Source organism: Apteryx rowi, unplaced genomic scaffold, assembly GCF_003343035.1.
Source record: "Apteryx rowi isolate R43461 unplaced genomic scaffold, aptRow1 scaffold_321, whole genome shotgun sequence".
Classification (NCBI taxonomy): domain Eukaryota; kingdom Metazoa; phylum Chordata; class Aves; order Apterygiformes; family Apterygidae; genus Apteryx; species Apteryx rowi.
This window is the reverse complement of record NW_020449653.1, coordinates 668513-688114: the sequence shown is the minus strand read 5'-3', so window position 1 is coordinate 688114 and position 19602 is coordinate 668513. Positions and strand designations below refer to the sequence as shown.

Sequence of the window (19602 nt, the reverse complement as noted above, 5' to 3'; positions counted from 1 at the left end):
TTGAGTTTTTTCTCCAAATGCTTACAGTGGAAAAAAGTCTGAGGAAAGAAACTGAAAGTACTTCAGACGTTTAGCAAGCAGAACAGAAAGCCCTGTAAGTATGCTTTATTTTTAAACTAGCTTAACAATTTAGATTAAAAACTCATGAGTTTTAATATTTTGGGGCTGGCGCTGCTACCACAGAGGTGAGACCTACTGCAGAGATGAAGCCGGCGGCCACGGGCGCCTGTGGGAAAGGGGAAATGGGGGCTGGCAGTGCCGGGGCCGGCAGCGCGCAGGGCCGCCGCCCGCCGCCGCGCCTGCTGCCGCCGCCCGCGGGGCGGGGCGGGCCGTGGAGGGGCGGGGCCGGGGCGCGCCGCCGCCGGAAGCCGGGAGCGGAGAGCGCGCGGCTGGCGGCGGCGGCGGCGGCGGCGGGTCGCCGCGGGGCCGGGGGCGCCCGGAGAGGGGGGAGGCAGCGAGGGAGGGCGGCGGCGGCGCCATGCCGGCCTTCCGGCAGGTCGGGGAGAAGCAGCTGCCGCAGGAGGTCGTCTTCATGGCCTGGTCCCCCAAGCGCGACCTCATCGCCCTGGCCAACCGCGCGGGGGAGGTGAGCGCGGCCCGGGGCGGCGGGGAAACGCCGCCGTTTCGTGCAGGCGTTGGGGCGCTTTGCTGTTGCCGTACCGCCTCGGCCCGGGGAGCCTGGCCAAGCGTGCGGCCACGGCAACGGTCCCGTCGAGCTGTTAGTGCCTGTTGTTCCTGCCGCCTGTGTAGTTACCGAGCGCGTTCACCAGCGGGACTCTCAGTGCCTACATTCGCGCAATTTAAGTGCCCCTTTTTCAATTACTTCAGTTTTCCAGTATTTCTTTTCTCCTGGAAGGCTGGCTGTGATCCCGCATGGAGAGGAGCCGCCGTGCTTCCAGGCCGTGCTCGCTGGAGAAGCGCAGGGAGCCCCGCTGGCTCCGTGCGGGGCACGGCTTGTATTTTATGCTGCAGAGCAAGCAGTGTCCTGTAAAATGGCGTAGGAATGAATCGTCTCCTAGAGGAGAAGATGACACCTGAGATGTAGGACTTATTAAAGAAAAGTAAAAATTTGCATCTTGAATTGATTTACAGGCTATTATTATTATTATTTTTAATCTTACGTGTGTTTGCTTTTCAGGTTTTACTTCATCGCCTTGCAAACTTCCAGCGAGTTTGGAGTTTGCCTCCAAATGAAAATACAGGAAAAGAAGTGACAGCTCTTGCTTGGAGACCAGATGGCAAAAGTAATGTGAAGTATATGAGGTGACGCGTTGCAATAAAAATCCTGTTGGGAAATCAGTGCAAGTTGTGGTGATGATACCTCTTATCTCTGAAGGAAATCTTCAAGTAAACTGTATTTAAAGAAAAGGGTAGCTTAATTTTATGTAGGTTTATTCGAAGTTATAGGGAAGGATTAGGGATATTGAAGGCAATTGCAAGAAAACATTGGCAAAGTGAATTTATGTCCAAGAATATTGCTTTCCAAGATATAGCAAAGCTTCCATTTCCTAAGTAGGCAGAATATTTTCATGTGAACTACAAAATTCATTTGGAGAATAGAGAAAGATCAGGACAGACTGAATAGCTTGACTTCTTTAGCTTAGGCTAAATATTAGAGGTGAAAATTGTTCTCTAATATTATGCTAGAGAAGGAAAAAAAAGCTCTTTTCGTGATAGAATAAGGTCTGTAAAGACAGTAATGTCTTATTAATAGAGATAATGTTGAAATTAATAGCTTAATAAGTATATGTTGGAAACTAGGTGGGGTTTTTTTGGCCCATTAGAAGGGTGAGAATGGGAACAATATTCTGACATGAGATGTGGGTAAAAACTGCCTGTTTAGTTTTAAGTTGGAGTTTAATAAAATTTTTTTTAAGCTGGTTGCCTGTGATTACGTAGATGCAGTAACAGATGCCTGCTGTATGTTTTTATAGATGAATAAAGCTGAAAAAGGTGGTGATGCAAATGTTGCTCAGCAAGTCTTAAATTGTACTTTGTTGTAATAAAATGAAAACTGCTATTGAATAGTCTTTAAATATATTTTAGCCTCAAATTTGCAAAAACTAATGCCTGTGCTTTATCAGAACTGTAGTTAGAAGTGTGTACTTCAGTTCAACATGCAGATAAATAATTGTGGGATCAGACTTTTGACTTAAATACGTTACTTAAAAATATGATAGGAATTCAAACCTTCATTCTGGTAAGTAGGTTTCAAGTGAGAGTTTGGAAGTACGGTATATAAAAGACAAGGAGACTACTAGGCACAACTATTCTGTCCAGTAGTAGGCTTTGAAGGAACGTTGTTTTCTAGTCCAGCATAAAGTAAATACAAAGTTTTGCATGTTGGTTATTTATATATTATACTTTTCCTTCTCTAGTTTTGGCTTTTGGCCTTACTGATACCAAGCGGATTATTCTGTGTGATGTAGAAAAACCTGAAAGCTTGCACTCCTTCTCAGTGGACTCTTCTATTACTTACATGCATTGGATGGAAGTAACTGAAGAAAGCAGGTAGGGCTGAAAAACTCTATAGGTAAACATAGGCCATGTAGTATTATCTTACTGATAATCTATAGTTAGTATGTTACAAGTGGTTAAACAAAAGAATACAATATTACATAGCTGTATCATTTTCTCACCTCTTTGTTAAAATTTTCCTTTTTGTTAGAATAGACATTTTTATATGCTTATTTGTAGTGCTGAAATCTTAGTCTTGTGGTTCTTTTAGGTTATACAAAAGTATTTCAGCAAGACCTTGAGCACCCACATATTAAGAGCTTCCTTAATCTAGTGTTAGCTTGAGGTATTGTTGTACAGCCTGCCTCCTGATTCAGTTTACCTTAATATCAACTAATGTATTAATTTATTAAACTAATTGTAATAATGTTGTTATATTCATCTATTTTGTTAACCAGGGAGAGTATTATATTTAAATCTTACTTCATCTGTGTTTTCAGTGCCCTAGTAGGGTGCTTACTCCTTTCACAGTGTGCCTTTGTTATTATATCCTGCCCCATTGGCGGTTCTGCCACGGATACAGTTGCTTCAGGATGTCAGAGTGCTGCTGGTGACTGCAAGTGTGTGTCATTACACAATTCTTGCAGCACTTGTGAGCTCTAGGGCACCGTGGTCCCCTTTTCTGTGATCTCACAAAACCCTCTGGTATGTGCCTTATTGCAGTGCAAGACAATAATTAAACATTTATTTTAAAAAGTGAGGGGGTTGGGGCGGTCTGACTTGGGGATTCTCTCTTCCTTAAAGTACAAATCTGAAAGTACTAAGAAAATAAATACATCTTATATCAGTCTAGCATTTTTCTCTTCATGGGGACAGATTTATCTTCTTGGAGGGAATCTCATCCTTCCAGCATGTCTAAGCTGTGGTGTTAAGTACTGTGCTTTAGTCTTCCTCATACTGTAACATGTGTCTTTGAATTGAAGTTTTTTTGAGGTGCAGGTACAATGGGGGCAGGGTTGAGTTTAAACAGAGACCCTCAGTCGTATCTGCGTTACAGATAATTTATGGAGGATTTGGTGGCAAGCTAATTGAGCCAGCAAATAAAAACTGTATATTCTCCTTTGGTGAAAATAAAACTAGATTATCAGACTCCTTTTATTAGTTTGTTCATTTTATAAATTAAATTATTAAAGGGTACATAAGAGATTAGCCTCTGAGATTTGCAACTCTAACATATGTGACCATTTGAGTCTCTGCTGTAACTTCGAAGGTAGAAAGAATTTTTCTTCTCCTTTTTTGCAACTTTGATTGTAAAAACAATCATACTTCTTTTTCAGTGTTCTCACTTCCTTTTACAATGCTGAGGATGAGTCAAATCTCCTTTTGCCTAAATTACCTGCACTACCAAAAAAGTAAGCATTATACTATGAAGATCTAATTTGTCATTTGTTGTCATTGTTTTGGTTATTAATCTTTAATGCTGTACAAATGCTTTGGATTGCATGTCTGTACATTGTTACTGAGAAAAATTATTTTATTTTCAGTTATAGCACCACTGCGAAAATCTTCAGGTGAGAAAGTGTCGTTTTTTATCTCTTTCTGTGTTTTTTGCTTTCTGTTATTGAGACAAGCTACATAAACCCCAATCATATTTTTTTTTGTTTTCAGTGAAGAAAAGTCAGATGAGATTATGAAGCTTCTGGGCGATGTAAGGTAAATTCTGGTGTTTTTTTTTCTTATTTTTAATTGTAAAATAATGAATAATTTTACTTYTAAGTTATTAGTAACTGGTTGTTCATGGTTCTGGAGAAAGGATGTGGAATGCCTTCTTTTTTCATGTACAAAGATGAAGTCAAAAGAATATATTAAAAAAAGTCTTCATCAGTTTCCACTTTTTTTTCCCCTCTCAATTTAGAAGGATTGTCTGGCACACTATCAGCAACTGCTGTTGCTGCCATAGATTCTTTTCCTTAGAAGAAGATTTCTTGGTCTGCATTTGAAGGGAATGTTGTATGTGTTACTTCAGCTGATCGTGGAAACATTGTGGATTTTTGTTATTACAGACAGGGAATTTCTGTGGGTTTGCATGAGTGTGACAAAGCTAAATGTGACACAAAAACTGAAATTGGCTGTATTAAGGTTACTTTAAAATAACTAAGGATCTTTCACTAGGAAACACATGAGGAGCAGTTGGATGAGATTTAGTTTAGCAGATGGGGATTAGCTTTGCCAAGCACTTGCTGGGCAACCTAGAGGAGGACACTTAACTTCTGTGTTTGTGTTTCCATTTGCTTTCTTTTACTGTCCCTTGCAGACCTGCCACTGAGAATCATACTCCTCATTTCAAAATCTACATCTCTGTACTGTCACCAGTTATTCCTTTTTAAGACTTGACATCTCTTCTTATAGCAGGACTTCCTTACTAGGAGAAAAGATAGGGCAGCTGTGTGTTTATTAGTTGTAGGAGCTTTCCTGGTTCTGTGCTCTTTCAGCCATCCAGTTAAACAAACCAAAAGCTTTCCAGATACCGCTTTGCTAAGTTCTATATTTGTTTTAATGGAAACATTCTCTTTTGACATAGTTACCTGTGTAATAGGCAGAAATTGCAGTTAATTTTTTTATGTTTATACAGGGATGTGTAAAACATTGGTATTTCTTTTATGTTGGAGAGTGTTACTGTTCACTGTAATGTATGCAAATATGTGTGGTTGAAGGTGTATTGCCCTAAGACAGCAATAGACAACCTCCCTGTCCAAAGTTTCGTGTTTTAAATGTAGAAACAAAGGGAGAGGGCACAGAGAAGCTTTTTTTCCAAGTTACTGTAGCAAGTTGGCTTTAAGAAGTGAGCAAAACACAGATCTCTGTCCCAGGTCCTGTTCATTGTTTCTGTCTCTAATGCTGTTATCTCTGACATCTGTTTTAGCTGCTACATCTGTTTTAAATGATATTGCCTTTGAGGCTGAGCTGAAGAGTGCCTGCCACAAACTCTTTCTGCACATAATTAGGATAGATTCAGTAGAATGCAAAAGCAGCTTTGTAAGAATGCTTTGTGGCCTGTATTGGAAAGTGGGCTGTTGCTAGAAACAGTTACTTTTTCCTTCTGTAAGGACTAAAGTTAGTGAAGAAGGACTTTTGTGCCTGAATTTTGTCTGTTATTTTTTCCCCATTCTATCAATTCATTTAATAACTGATAATGCTTTTTGTGTATATTAGTGGCAGGTCATATTAATGAAATCTAAGCTGCTAATTGTTGGTAGTTCTTTAATTTCTTAGGTCATAGACAGTGCAGTATTTATTTTGTTTCAATGATTCGTTAGGGTATCTTTACTAATGGGCTTGCATTTTAAGTATTAAGGATTATATTTGTATGCCTTAGAAATTGACAGACAGGTGTGACTTTTGATAGTCTAGAGAGAAAAGTTCACAATTTTTTTTTTGGTATGCTCATCAGCACATATTCTTCTCTTTTTATAGGCTCAATGCTCTTGTTGTTGGTGGCAGCTCAGGATTTATTGAGATTTATGCTTACGGAATGTTCAAAATTGCTATGGTAACTGGGGTATGTTCGTTTCCTTCCCATAGATTTTTCTTCAACATATACCAAAGTACAGCTGAATTGAATAAAGCAATAGATGTATGCTTACACATAAGTGAAACTGGTTTGCTGAAGTTTCAAGAAAGGAATGCTTGTTGGTCTTGGTTTGTGTGTTTGTTTATTGTTGGAAAAACACTGCAGCTCTGACTGGATAGCTTAAGGTCTTGTTTCAAATGAAACAAGCTGCTTCAGCACTAATCCACAGTAACAAGGGTGCTTTAGTTTCTGTACAGTAATTGAAAATTTCATTTTGATTTTTACATGTAATTGAATGCAGCTGCCTTTGTAGGTAAATATGCTAGCGCAGTAAATACATCATTGTATTTATTGTATAATGCAATATTTCATTAACTTTTAAACTTGAATCCTTCAGGTGCCAGGTTCCTGTTGTGGCTTATGTTTGTCTGGTGATTTGAAATCACTATCAGTTATTACAGAGATACAAGACTCTCCGGACAGTGAAGCAGAGATGACATATTTTCAGGCAAGTAAAATAAGTTTAAAATGTTCTTTAAGAGTAAAAAAGCTGTAGTTTAATTACTTTCAAGTAACTTTATTGTTTTCCCATTATTTGCAGGATAACCACAAACTTCTATTTTCAGTCTTTCTAAAATTCACTTCAATTTAGCTTTTCAGTTTATCACATTAACTTGCAGTCTCACTGATGAGACTGATGGAGATGAAGCTCTGAGGCATTCTTTTAAAATACTACTTTAAATATAACATTAATTTATTCAATTTTGTTTATATTTATTCAGATTTTCTTCATTCTGCACACAAAGACATAGCAGCAATGCTGTAGATTATCAAGGCTATCCAGAACAGCCATTCTTAAAATTATTATTATTAGAATTCCAAAATGAAGAATCTTTATCAGGAGTTTTTGTTGATGTATCAAAATTATTTGTGCTCCTTTGACTTAGAATGTATTTCCCTTTTAAAATCGACTTTAAGGAAATGAGAAAAGGCAGCTTTTTGTGGGTTCCTCCCCATCTGTCTTTCCATTTCGGTAGTCTGAAATTTCTTCTGAGACAAATCATCTGTTAACTGTTATTTGTTTTGTTTGTTATAGCTGGACACTAGTCTCTTATCAAGTTACTTACCTGAAGTAACTCGAATGGCCCGGAAATTTACGCACATTTCAACTCTGTTACAGGTACAATTTTGTTTTGAAATCTTTTTAATATCACAGTTCTGACAGGCTTCTGTATTCTTAACGCAAGTAAAATAAATGTTATCTAGTAGGGAACTTAAGTTGGTTTTAAGTTAATGTAGAGCTCTGACTTGGAAATTTGATAATACGTATAGTGTATCTCTTCCTTGTATTGTAACATCCTGTTCTTGAATGTGTATTGAAGCTGGGGGAAAGTAATAACACTAATGTTTGTATCTGTATTACAGTATATAAAGTTATCATTGACATGCATGTGTGAAGCCTGGGAAGAAATATTGATGCAGATGGACTCACGGCTAACAAAGTTTGTACAGGTATTGTAGAAATACGTTTTTTGCAGTAGTTCTGTTGTTGCTGTTTAAACAGCATTAAAATACGAAATATGTAAGTTTAATGCCTCCGGATAACAATCTCTAAGTTCAGAGGCAACCCAGAAGCTATTGCATGTCAAGTGCTTTGAAGCTGAAGATACCTGAGTATAATAAAGCATGATCATATTGTGATATTCCTATATTTCATTTATTCCAAGTTTTTCAAAATGATAGTTTCCAACTTGCACAGTTATTGATCAGTCGTTTTCTATTTAAAGTTGTGTTCTTTGTAGTTCAGTCACTGATAGACTGGCTACTATAAATAGAGTGGCAGTCCACCAGCGCTTGCAGCTTGGTTCAATAGAGTATGTATAACGGAGCCATGATTAAGATGCTATTGGATTGGCTTACGTGTTGTGATCATTGATCATGGCTAGAAGTTAATTTAAACTAGTAATTTTTTTTTTTTAACATAGATTCTTGGTGATGCTAAATTGCTTAGAATTTTTAGTAGGGAATATAATTGAAAATAACTTTTAAATTACTTGACTCTTAGTCTTTGAGTTTCCAGTGATCAGTAGTCTGATTTCAGCATTCGAGGATTTTTTTTTTTCCCCTATATACCAATGCGAGATTATTTGGTAGATTGAATTTAATCTCTTTACCAATCTATTTCAATCATTTTGACTGGCAGGAAAAGAATACAACTACTTCTGTTCAGGATGAGTTTATGCAGCTGTTGTTATGGGGCAAAGCAAGGTAGTTACTATTGTTTTATCTGAGTATGCGTTTGCATTTGAAATTGAAATACAAAATGAAAGCATATTTGGTTCTCTTCTCCCCTCCAACCCCCCCTTAGTCTGGAACTTCAGGCGCTATTAATGAACCAGCTGACAGTAAAGGTATGTTAATGTTTTTGAAATCTTCAAATCATGTATTTCAATATCTTTTAATTAATATTGTGTTCCATTAACATGTGTTAACATTTCTTTTTTAATAGGGTTTAAAAAAACTTGGTCAGTCCATAGAGTCTTCCTACTCCAGTATACAAAAGTTGGTCATAAGTCATCTGCAGAGGTAGGTCACAAGATATCCAATGAATTAGAGATAAATTGGCATATTATATGCTTGACTGAAATAACTTATGCTATATCAGTGGTTCTGTGTATGTAGGTGTGTTGGTGTGGAGACTGTGGTGATACAAAATGTGCTAATTTAATTTTGGATGCTGGAGGATTATTGAACATACTTCGAGTGAACTCTATGAAATACCAACTCTGTATCACTGGCTAGTATTTGTGTAGGATACATGCAAAACATTCACATCGACTTTGGGTGGTGGTTAAAATCATTAGGACAATGTTTACTTTTCTGTGAAGTAATACTTTCTCATCCATAAATAGCTTTTATATGCCAGACCACCTTATAAAGCTTCCCACTTAACCCATTTAATAAAAACGTAGTGTGCAATGAAATAATGAGTTTCCAAAGGGCTGACTAAAAGACTTTACTTCTTTGCTCTACCTTCCTAGTGGCTCTGAGGCACTGTTATACCACTTGAGTGAATTGAAAGGAATGGCTTTATGGAAACAAAAATATGAGTGTCTGGGATTAGATGCATCTGGAATTGAAGGTACAGTGGTGTGTGCGTGCTATTTACCCACTCTGATTTTACTTTTGAAAGCTTAATAATAATGGTTTGCTCTCTTTGTAGATGCTATTACTGCTGTTGGTTCTTTCATCCTGAAAGCAAATGAGTTGCTTCAGTAAGTATAAGGCCTGGAGAATTAAAAAAAAAAAAAAAGAAGAAAAAAAAGTCTAAGTCATGTATATATGGGGAAGCATGTAGCTGGGAGGAGAGGAAGATGGGAGAGCAAATCTTGTCTCATTGCATCTCATAGAATCACACCCCAAGAATAGTCCTACTGTGAGGCATGCATTAAGCATTTTTAAAAAATTCCTAATGCTTGCAGGTCTGTCTGTACTAAAGGTGGAACTTAAAGCTGGGGCAGCTTGTGATGTATAGATGAGGTAGTTTCTTTTCTTGTTTCTTGTACAGGGTTATCGACAGTAGTATGAAAAACTTCAAAGCTTTTTTTCGATGGCTGTATGTTGGTAAGCTTTATTACATAGTTAGTGTACAGTATCTGTTTTGTATCGTAAACAAACACATTTGTATTGTGACAAGTAGTTAAGCCAATCTGAGGTATAACTGTCTATTGTTATCATATAAAATTCTTGGACATATAAAAGGTTATGTTTGGCGCAAGAATGGTTATAAATTTATGATCTATATATTAAATATTGATAGGTCTCGATTAAATTTATGTACACAGAGTTCAGAATACATGTAGGTATTTTATATGCTTATCCTGTAATATGTTATTCCAAATTGTTTTCTGCTTCGTGACCAGTTTGCTGGTCCTAACTTGGAGAAATGAAAGGACTGTGGTTTCCGCAAATTTTGAAGTATGGTCTAACTGGTCTTTACTCTGCCACTCTTGCTGTTTTTTCCCATAAACACCTAGTTAGCAGTTAAGTTATGCACAGGTATAAACATGCTCTGAATGTTCTTACGCAGTTTATAGTCACCTCAGATTGTAGCTGAGTAGCTACAGATTAAACATTAGAAAGAAGTGGGGAACTTTATATTTTAGCCTTATTTTTATAAGGTGGTTATGAATGTTTATCATTTTAATTTGTTTTTTAGAACTGTTTTACAAAAACCTAAGTCTTATCAGTCACTGTTAAAGCACCAGAAATGCAGTGTTAGCACCTACAAACTGGAATATAACAGCTTTAATTTTAAAATTGCAGAAAGCAGAACCATAGGAGTTCTCTATCATAACATTAACACTTTAAATAATCACTCTTTGCCTCTGTTGAAACTAAACAGAGAACTGTGTATCTAAGCCTCACTGATTAAAATGACTTTTCTGCAATTCTCTTAACACATGAATATTGCCATGCACAATGTAAGTGTATTATAGATTTTCATTTTACTGTTCTTAGTAGGAACATAAATCCTTATGAACCCTTTTAATAATAATTTAATCTCAATCTTGTAGAGGATGGATTGCAGATAAAAAGGATAAAAAATAAAACTATGAAGATCTGTATTGTAAATTAGTGGGACAGGTGAACCTTAATTACAGTCTCAATTTGTAATCCTTCATTCTAGACTCTTTTGTTTCTGAAAAATAAGTCTTTCTAATATTATCAGCAGTATCTTTATCACACAGCCATGGAAAACTGAGAATATTAGGGAAGAAAAACTATTAATAAAGTAAGGATATCATTTTTCCCTCAGCCATGTTGAGGATGTCGGAAGATCACGTGCTTCCCGAGCTGAACAAGGTAATAGTAACATTGTTGATATACGGTGATATATTTTTATATTCTTCTGGACTTCGAGGGCAGGATTAAAGGCTTATTTTTGGTTCCAAAACTTAAACGATAATGTCTCTATTGTTTCTTTGGGAAAGTTGATGGCCTCAGATTCATACTAATACACTGTTTCACATGCATTACTTTCTCTGTTTTCTTTGTTAGTATTACTCTTTTTAGAAAGCACACATGTGTGACAGCTGTGAAATACTTGCATAGTGGCTCTTTATATGCCCTAAATGACTTCTCTTTTATTCCATCTTTTAAAATATCAAGGCCCCGGATGGTGAGCCTGCTTTTAGTGCTTCCTCCTCCAACAATTGCCTTGGTTCCTCTGACCCAAGTTAGTGTTGCTGCTTTTGCATGTTGCTTCTTACATCAGCCCCACCATTAGTGTGTCAGAGCAGATTGCTCATTTCAAAGCTGCATCTTGCACTTTCTAAACATTCTAGAATTTCATTCCTCCTCCTTCCCCGCAAATCTCTCCTCTCCCCACAAATAGAGTGAAATCATTGCTTCACTGAAGTTAACAGCAATGAGATTTTAATATCTTTTCCAATGACCTGGAAGGGGAGATGGAATACACCTGCATCATATTTGCAGACCACACCAAACTGGGAGATGCAGTTGATACACTCAAGGGCAGAGCTGCCATCCACAGTGTCCTAGACAGCCTGGAGTAATGGGCTGACAGGAACCTGCTGAAATTCAACATGGATAAATGCCAAGTTCTGTCCCAGGAAGGAAGGAGACCCTGCAATGACACAGGCTGGGGCCTGACTGGCTGAGGAGCAGCTCTACTGAAAAGGACTTGGGGGTGTTGGTGGATGGCAAGCTGGGCAAGAGGCAGCAGCGTGCCCTCGTGGCAAAAAAGGCCAAGAGCCTCCTAGGCTGCCCTAACAGGAGCAGGGCCGATAGATTGAGGGGATTATCCTTCTTTACTCAGCACTCGTTAGATCACATCTAGAATACTTTGTCCAGTTTGGGCCCCCCCCCAGTACAAGACAAACATGAATAAACTGAAGCAAGTTCAGCAGGGGGCTGTCAAGATAGTCAGGGGGCTGGAGCACTTGCCCTGTGAGGAGATGCTGAGGGAGCTGGGCTTGTTCAGCCTGGAGAACATGCATTTCATGCTGTTTGAACTTTCTTATCCTTTGGCTTTCTCATCTTTTTTTTTCTTGTAGATGACTCAAAAAGATATCACATTTGTTGCTGATTTTCTTACTGAACACTTCAATGAGGTAAGCTGTATTGGGTTGCTGAGTACCAAGTACAGCATCTGACTGTATTTTTGCTGCTGATAATTGAACCTGGAAAACCTTAGGGAAAATAATTGAATCTCTTTTTTTGCACTCTACTTGTCATTGAACTTTGGGTTTGAATTTTGCTTTTGTTTGTGTTTATTTTTCAGGCACCGGAGCTCTATAATCGTAAAGGAAAATACTTCAATGTGGAGAGGGTTGGCCAGGTAAAGAACTAGGGAATAAATGGAAAAGAGAATAAATGCAAAAACTCTTAGATGAAAAAATTTTTAAAGCTGTGCCACTTTCTTCTCTCTCCCTTTTGCTATGTGTTGCACATTCCAGTAATGATAGAGGAGAGTATTAGTTATTTTCCACTGTTAATAAGAAAAGGAGTGTTTAAAACATATTTTGTGATTTTACCTTATGTATGCTGTATTTTAAGAAGGGGGTGAAATTATTTTGCGACTAACAATGTTAGTGTAAAACTGAAATCTGCTTGTCTTTATGCCGTTAATCACTGGATTTCAAAACATTTGTGCTCAAACTTCATTTTAAGATTGATTTCACATGGAAATATCACTATATACAATTTATTTTCTTACTAGTTTCTAGAAGAGGTGGAGGATTTGATATTAAGAATAGGACATTATATTAAGGGGAGATGCTTAACAGACTTGTGAGGGACAGTGTTGGGGGTGAGTTCTGATAACCCTTATTCTTAAGATGTGATCTTATGAATGTCTGTTTCTTTTCTAGTACTTGAAAGATGAAGATGATGACCTTGTATCACCGCCTAATACAGAGGGAAATCAGTGGTTTAACTTTCTTAAAAATAGTACTCATCTTAAAGGTAACCTGTGCTTTATACAGTGAATCAAAGAAACATGTAGACCTTAAAAAATTTAGAAGAATAATCTGTTTTTCACACTAACGAGTTATTTCTATAGTGTTGGTTATGGGTCTTTATCTGAGTAGAATATTTTACAGAGTTTTCATGTAGTTGCTTGTTCAGTCAGTTACCATTTTCTGGATATTAGGAGTTTCCTACTTTTTATGAATAAGTATCAGAAATGTTGGTTTCAAAGGAATCCCAGGAAGATGTCTATTTTAGGAGACTTTAATTCCACTCCAAGGAAGTAATAAGTACACTTAGGTCATACCTGGGGGAAGCTTCCAAATTAATTCTCTTTGGGATTCTTTAAGATTCTACAATGCTCTTACACTGTTTTGTTTAATAAGAGTTGAAAAGGAAGTAAGAGACAATAACAAACTGATGCTGAGAATGATTCTTGTTTTAACCATAGAAACTACAGACTATAAAAATTCTACAGCATGAGCTGTCTTGTAATAACAAGAGAGAATTTGCCATGGCTGCCTTTTTCTGTCTGTTAACAATTAAATAAAAAGAGGGGAAACTGTTGCACTTTCTTCCATTTGACAAAGAAGTCTCTAGAAAATGTATTTTAAACATACTTTTAAAATATTTTTGATACTTTAGATAATTAAATATATGTAGACTATTTGACTAGTCACTTCTGTTACCATCCAAGATCCGTGATTGTTTGTAGAGAGATTGCTCTAAATGTTTTTGTTGGTATTAATTTGGTAATTATTGAAATGTTTGTCTTGCTCTATAAATCTTACAGTTCTAAGAAGAGAGCAAGACAAACAAACATCTCAATAATTACCAAATATTTATAATTTTGAATGGGCAATGAAGGAATGCTGAAGGGGCAAGCCGGCCTCCATTTCTCATTTGCCTCATTTCATATTGTATTACAGTTAGTTACCTGAGCTTGAATTAATAATCGAGGAATAATAAAAAGATCTGGAGGTTCAAAGCAGGGCTAACTTCAAAAGTTAGGCCAGGTTGCTCAAAGCCACATGCAATCGAGTCCTGGATGCCTGCAAGGATAGAGACCCCGCAGCCTATCTGGGCATGCTGCTCCAGTGCCTCACCACTCCTTGTGAAAATGTTTTTCTTTATACCCATTTGGAAGTTCCCTCACTGCAGCTTATGACTGTTGCAACTTCTCCTCTCACTGTGCACCTTTGTGAAGGACTTTGCTCTGTCTTCAGTAACTCCTCTTTTGGTAGCTGAAGAGACCAGCTGGCTCCCTCTCCTTAGTCCTCTCTTCTCTAGGCTGAACCAGTGCCGCCCCTCAACTTCTCCTCATAAAGAATGTGCTCCGCCCCCAGACCATCTTAGCACCCCTCCACTGAGCTCGCTCCAGTTTGTCAGTTTAACAGTGCAGTATATTTTTTACAGAGGTACATGCGTTTTTAAAATTAACTTTATTTATCTGTTTACAGAAAGCCCATTGTTGTTTCCCTATTACCCTGAGAAATCACTGCATTTTGTCAAAAGACAAATGGAAGAGATCATTGATCAGTGCTTACAAAAACCAGCTGTAAGTTCAGTCTTTACAAATGATAGCTTTCTTTTGGGGTAGCACTCAACTGAAGATGCCTAGGGAGACTTAAACTTTAATCTTTGCCTTTGAGTGCCTGCAACTTAGGTGGCAGCACACAGCCTAGCTTCCCCATTGCTGGGTGTCTCAAGCCTTTGGCTAGGGAGAGAATAGTGGGAGATTTTTTCTCATTTGCTGTCTTATCTGACCCTGTACATTAATGGAATCTATTTGAATATGAATTAGCTTGATGTATACACTATATATTATATAGCTGTATTAGTTGGCAATATATTAGTCTATATATTCTGAACAAATGCAAAACAAGTGTATCAAGTGATAGTAGTGTTTGCAGTGGGGATGTTTATTCCAGCATAGATACTGGTGGATTTCTCCTTCAAATGTATTTGGGTTTTACTTTGCCTTTTTTTTTTTTTTGCCTTAAAAAGGTGTATAACTGTGAGTAGCTTCCTGTATTTTTTGACTTGTTTTCATTATATTTGATAGGATGTAATTGGAAAGTCGGTGCATCAAGCAGTCTGCATGTCTCTTTACAAAACTTCTCAAAGGTATTTTTTGCATTATTTTTAAAGCTGAGTTGCACAAGATTGTGGTAGTATTTTATAAAGTGGTTTTGTTTTCCTTTTCAGTGAAGATTCCACACCGCAGTTATTTAAATTACCATTTCTGTAAGTATGTTGCTATACTTTTATTGCATTTCAGGTATCAATTATTATAATTTGGTCTAACTTTTCATTTCCTCCCCTCACAATATAGGTGGAATGACAAAACCTCCAATATCCATTATGTTCTCTTCACCATGTTAGAAAGTTCTGTTTCTAAAGTATACATTTTGAGGAGATATACGGATACTTCCAGGTAAAAAATGGGAGGAGGGAGGGACAGTGTTTGTGAGCCTTAGTACATGCATGTATAGAGCCAATTAAAATTTGAATCCTTCTGTAAAAAGGGATAAGCAGCATGAGCACAGTCCCTCTTTGGTTGCCATAAATGAGGAGGACTTTAGGAAGTGTGATAGGAAAATGCAGTAGGAGTTTGTGTTTTATTAGACTCCGAGAATCTAATCACAAGACTCAAGTTGTTTGTAGGCTTAGGATAAAAAATCGGGCTCCATTAGTTTTGCTCCTCACAGAATTACTTTCTTGAGTGATAACAAAATGTGTAAGGAACCAAACTTCCAATGTTGGTTTGTCTTCCTGTAAGTATTATTCTTTTGTTAACCCCTTGCAGCCTGTAATTTAATGCACTAATGAAAAATGGGAGGGTTGACTTGTAGGTGAAACATCTCTTTTGGGTGTAGTTTTGTGCAGTCAGGAGTTTCTGCACCCAAGTTGCGGTTTGTCACTTTCAGTTGTTTTGATACAACTGCTAAAGTTGTATTCTGTCAGTGGGATCACTGAAATGTGTTGGGTTTAAAAAACATCAGAAACTCCTCTCTAAAAGATTTGTTTTATAATCTGGGTCACTTCATTTGAAGAGATGATGAACTGTGATGGGGTGAGAATTTTTAAAGTAGTTTTACTGCTGAAGAAAACACATGGTGAAACTATCCTCTGTTTTCAGTTGAGAGCCTCTGATGACAAAATTACAGCCTCATGATGTAGTTTCTATCCAGTTTCTTCCCCCATTAGTATCTAAAACGGTCTGAACTGGTGTTTTCTGTTGACTTGGATAATAAGTAACTTAACAGACCTGAGACTAGGACAATTAAGCCAGGAGTTCAGCAAAGAACACAAGCCAGATGCAGTTTCCCGTTTGAGTTTATTAGTCACATTTTGCTGGGGGAAGAAGAAAACAAAAAGGTTCCTTCCACCAGTTACATTGTTTTGAGATGTAGCCATGTATTGTGTAAAGTCTAGACAGGCTGCACCATCTCTTTCCATAGCTGCCATCAGAGTTCTTTGGATTTTCTATGAGTGGAAAAAAAAAATAATTACCCAGGTAATGAATGATCACTCTGCTTTTAGGTCTGTCAGTAATGGACTTATTGCTGTAGAGTTTGGAAACTTCTTGAACAACAATATAAATGAAAGCTCAGACTCAAGGTCAGTATATCTAGTTGATTTTCATTCCAGAATTGCAGCTTGCTAAATTGAAGGCCCTATTTTCCAGTGTTTATTACATGAAGTTAACTTCTCAGGTATTACAGTTTGACTTTTATCCGGCAAATTACTACTACAGTTGCTGGACTAGCTTGTAGTGTCTGAGTGAGTCAGTCTATAAGAAAGGGCACAGGTACATGAAGTTCCAGGATTGTGGGAGCCTTATTTTTTACTTGAAATGAAGGTAAAGTAAACTATAGTTTTAAAGTCAAAAACAAAGCTATCTGGAAACAGCTCTTATATCTGTAATGTTCTTAAAGTAAGACAGAATGAGAGTTGAGATGCCTGAATGAAAGCATATTAGAAGACGTCAGACCAGCTTATCCTTTTAATGTAGAAAGGCCAGATGTGGTTGCCCTCTGTGCCTTCAGTTGTGTTTCTAAGTGTTCCTTGGGGTTTGTGTTTACTGCTTTTTAGCGTTCTTATTTCTTCCCATTTCAGGTGAAATGTGAAAAGTTTTTGGTTCCTAAAATGTTGCATAGTCTGCAGTGGTTCTGGCTGTCTTTCAGTGTCTTAGCTGCAGGACTCAGATTTTTACCATTTACAATAAAGCTCGCAGTTAACTACTCAATACTTTGTAACATTAATACTACACAACTTAAAAATATTTCAGTTCTGTGTTCACTTTTATTCTTTGAAGCTTTCCAAAAAGTAAACACTGCTTTATTTTCCCATAGGTGCTACAGTTGTTTAGATGCACATTTCTATGATGATGAGACAGTAACTGTAGTTCTGAAGGAGAGTGTGGAACAAGAGGGGAAGGAGAGAATCTTGGCTCAGTTGCCTTTATCTTCAGTGTACACTGATGAGGACCAAGAAAGGGAATTCATCTGGGATTCTACTAAAAGGTATTTGAAAAACTTTCACTGAGTCTCAAAATGCAGAGCTGAAAAGCAGATTAATCAAATATTTTCATTGTATACAGTTACTTGTGCTCTGTGTGTATAAATATTTTAAAGACCCAAAATGTTTTTTCGGTTGTGGGGATAGGGTGGGGTTTTAAATTTTGTTGAAGCTTCCTAAACAGTTGGTTTCATGGGTTTTTTTGTTGTTGTTTGTTTTGTTTTTGAGACAATACCACCTGTGTATTTGAATCTTCTTTAATGAAATGGGAGGACCAATTCTGAGGATATCCTGTAGAAGCAGAAATCTTACTTGTTTTCATAAGAGGATGTTAACTTTTCTGGTCAGAATACTCAGTATGTTTTCAGCATATCTGCTCATGTGCCTGTGTCTCCTAATAAATACACACAGATATTTCTTCCTCATTCTCCTGGTAGTTGCACTCACAACTATTGTCAGCTTAGCATTGAAACATCCAAATTGGTGCCTCTTGCTATCTTGGTATATGGTAACATGGAGAGGAGAGCATCTGGGCGAAAGTGCATAGGAAAAAAAAAAAGGCCACTGTAATTCAATCTGTGATTCCAAGCTGTAGTCACCGAGTTTCACTTACTTTTTCTTTTTTCCCATTACACCTCTCTAGTGGATGGCTTAAGATATATCTTACCTCAAAATAAAGAGCCATACTGGACCATAAATATTTTTTTAAGTCACAAAGAAATTGTGTATTGAAGAATAAACAGTATTTAAAACAAGTTCAAACTAATTCCAGCCACTGCGATAGATAAGGAGTCCCTTCATACACAGCCCTGATGAGTCGGAGTGAATGGGGATGATGCATCTGTGAAAGGTCATGGAGGCCAAACTTACGTGTATGTGGAGGCATTGCCTTCAGCACTTTGTTCTGAAATCCTTCTTGTAGAGGAGAAGTTTGAAGGAAGCCCAGCCTCATCCTCTTGCTGTAGAGGAAGTTACCTATGAGGGGGGAAGATGAAGCTCTAAACTCTATTCTCTTTTGTTGTAGCCTTTTACCTTAGTTGAAACATGCTGTGTCTCCCCAGCTGGATCCTTTGCTCTAGAATATCTGCAGCAGAGCTGTTATGGTTTTAAATGCTTATCTGCTTGTTGCATATGCTATAATAAAACATAGACCAAAAAAAATTAGGCCAGCTGAGATTTTTTTAGTACTAGAGCTGTTTCTGATGCACTAGTTTTGTGCTTCTGTTCTTGTTATGTCCAGGCTGGATGAGCAAAGTGGTGAGATATCCACACGGACAGTCTTTTTGGAGAATCAGTGGAGAGTGCTGGAGAATATGAAAGCTCAATATGTTGCTGTAAATGGTATTAGAAAAGTTTCCTGTGTGGTAAGTACAGTATCTGTCAACAAGCCTGTGAATAATTAAAAGAAATATGTGCTATGGTTGGAGAGAGTAATAACCTGTTTTTATTAATTTAATGAGATTTATCAAGAATGTTTTTTTCAAACAGATTATTTTCTCATAATCTATTATAAGTGTGTCAGGGTGCAATCATACCTCTCATAACACAAAGTAAAAAACTTTAACCAAAATTAATAGCTTTATTTGCATTACTCTTCAACCTGCAGAGCAATAAAACAGTTGCTGATTTTCTTGATAGCTCCCTTTCAAAGAAAACAAACATTTTGATAAAGGCTATTTTTAAAGCCATTGACCAACATGTAAATTGGTATTGGTTTGGGGTTGTGGGGGTGGGAGAGGTTGGGGGATTTTGTTTGATTGGTTTGTTAATGGAGATTCTTAATATTTCTATAGCTAAGTTCAAATCTCCGTCATGTGAGGGTGTTTGAGATGGATGTAGAAGATGATGGGGAGGCTGAAGAGGAAGAAGAAGAAGAAGAAGAAGAAGAAACAACTCAGATTGCAGCTGGGGAACCTGAAGAGCTGAATCAGTCTACAGACAACCAAGACAGTGTGTGTGGTGCATCTGCTGAAGAGCTACCTGGGGAAACTGAGGAACAGGAACTAAGCCTGGATCCTTGACATAGGCTTTGATACCGGTAAAGGGACAAAGCTGAA

General features: G+C 37.6%; 1 protein-coding gene across 13 annotated transcripts in view; it reads left to right on the top strand.

Moving 5' to 3' along the window:
* The first annotated feature begins 442 nt into the window (after nt 1–442).
* Nucleotides 443–19602, top strand: part of ANAPC4 (anaphase promoting complex subunit 4) — a 30570-nt gene continuing 11410 nt past the window's right edge. For 6 of the 13 annotated variants that reach the window (XR_003254401.1, XR_003254400.1, XR_003254398.1 and 3 more), the window contains exons 1-28: nt 444–586; nt 1139–1244; nt 2379–2511; nt 3795–3869; nt 4002–4028; nt 4126–4170; nt 5932–6016; nt 6426–6536; nt 7125–7208; nt 7454–7540; nt 8232–8296; nt 8397–8439; nt 8538–8614; nt 9070–9170; nt 9252–9303; nt 9597–9652; nt 10848–10894; nt 12109–12165; nt 12336–12392; nt 12925–13018; nt 14482–14579; nt 15087–15148; nt 15230–15268; nt 15357–15458; nt 16568–16645; nt 17380–17550; nt 18786–18909; nt 19339–19583. Coding sequence is in view for 9 of the 13 variants with exons in the window: in XM_026071095.1 (XP_025926880.1) it covers nt 479–586; nt 1139–1244; nt 2379–2511; nt 3795–3869; nt 4002–4028; nt 4126–4170; nt 5932–6016; nt 6426–6536; nt 7125–7208; nt 7454–7540; nt 8232–8296; nt 8397–8439; nt 8538–8614; nt 9070–9170; nt 9252–9303; nt 9597–9652; nt 10848–10894; nt 12109–12165; nt 12336–12392; nt 12925–13018; nt 14482–14579; nt 15087–15148; nt 15230–15268; nt 15357–15458; nt 16568–16645; nt 17380–17550; nt 18786–18909; nt 19339–19566 (2412 nt within the window). In the remaining 4 variants the exon portion in view is untranslated. Of the gene's footprint in view, nt 587–893; nt 1042–1138; nt 1264–2378; nt 2512–2957; nt 3163–3794; nt 3870–4001; nt 4029–4125; nt 4171–5931; nt 6017–6425; nt 6537–7124; nt 7209–7453; nt 7541–8231; nt 8297–8396; nt 8440–8537; nt 8615–9069; nt 9171–9251; nt 9304–9596; nt 9653–10847; nt 10895–12108; nt 12166–12335; nt 12393–12924; nt 13019–14481; nt 14580–15086; nt 15149–15229; nt 15269–15356; nt 15459–16567; nt 16646–17379; nt 17551–18785; nt 18910–19338; nt 19584–19602 lie in introns of those variants that run through there. The other 7 variants (XM_026071099.1, XM_026071103.1, XM_026071102.1 and 4 more) reach the window with 7 other exon arrangements.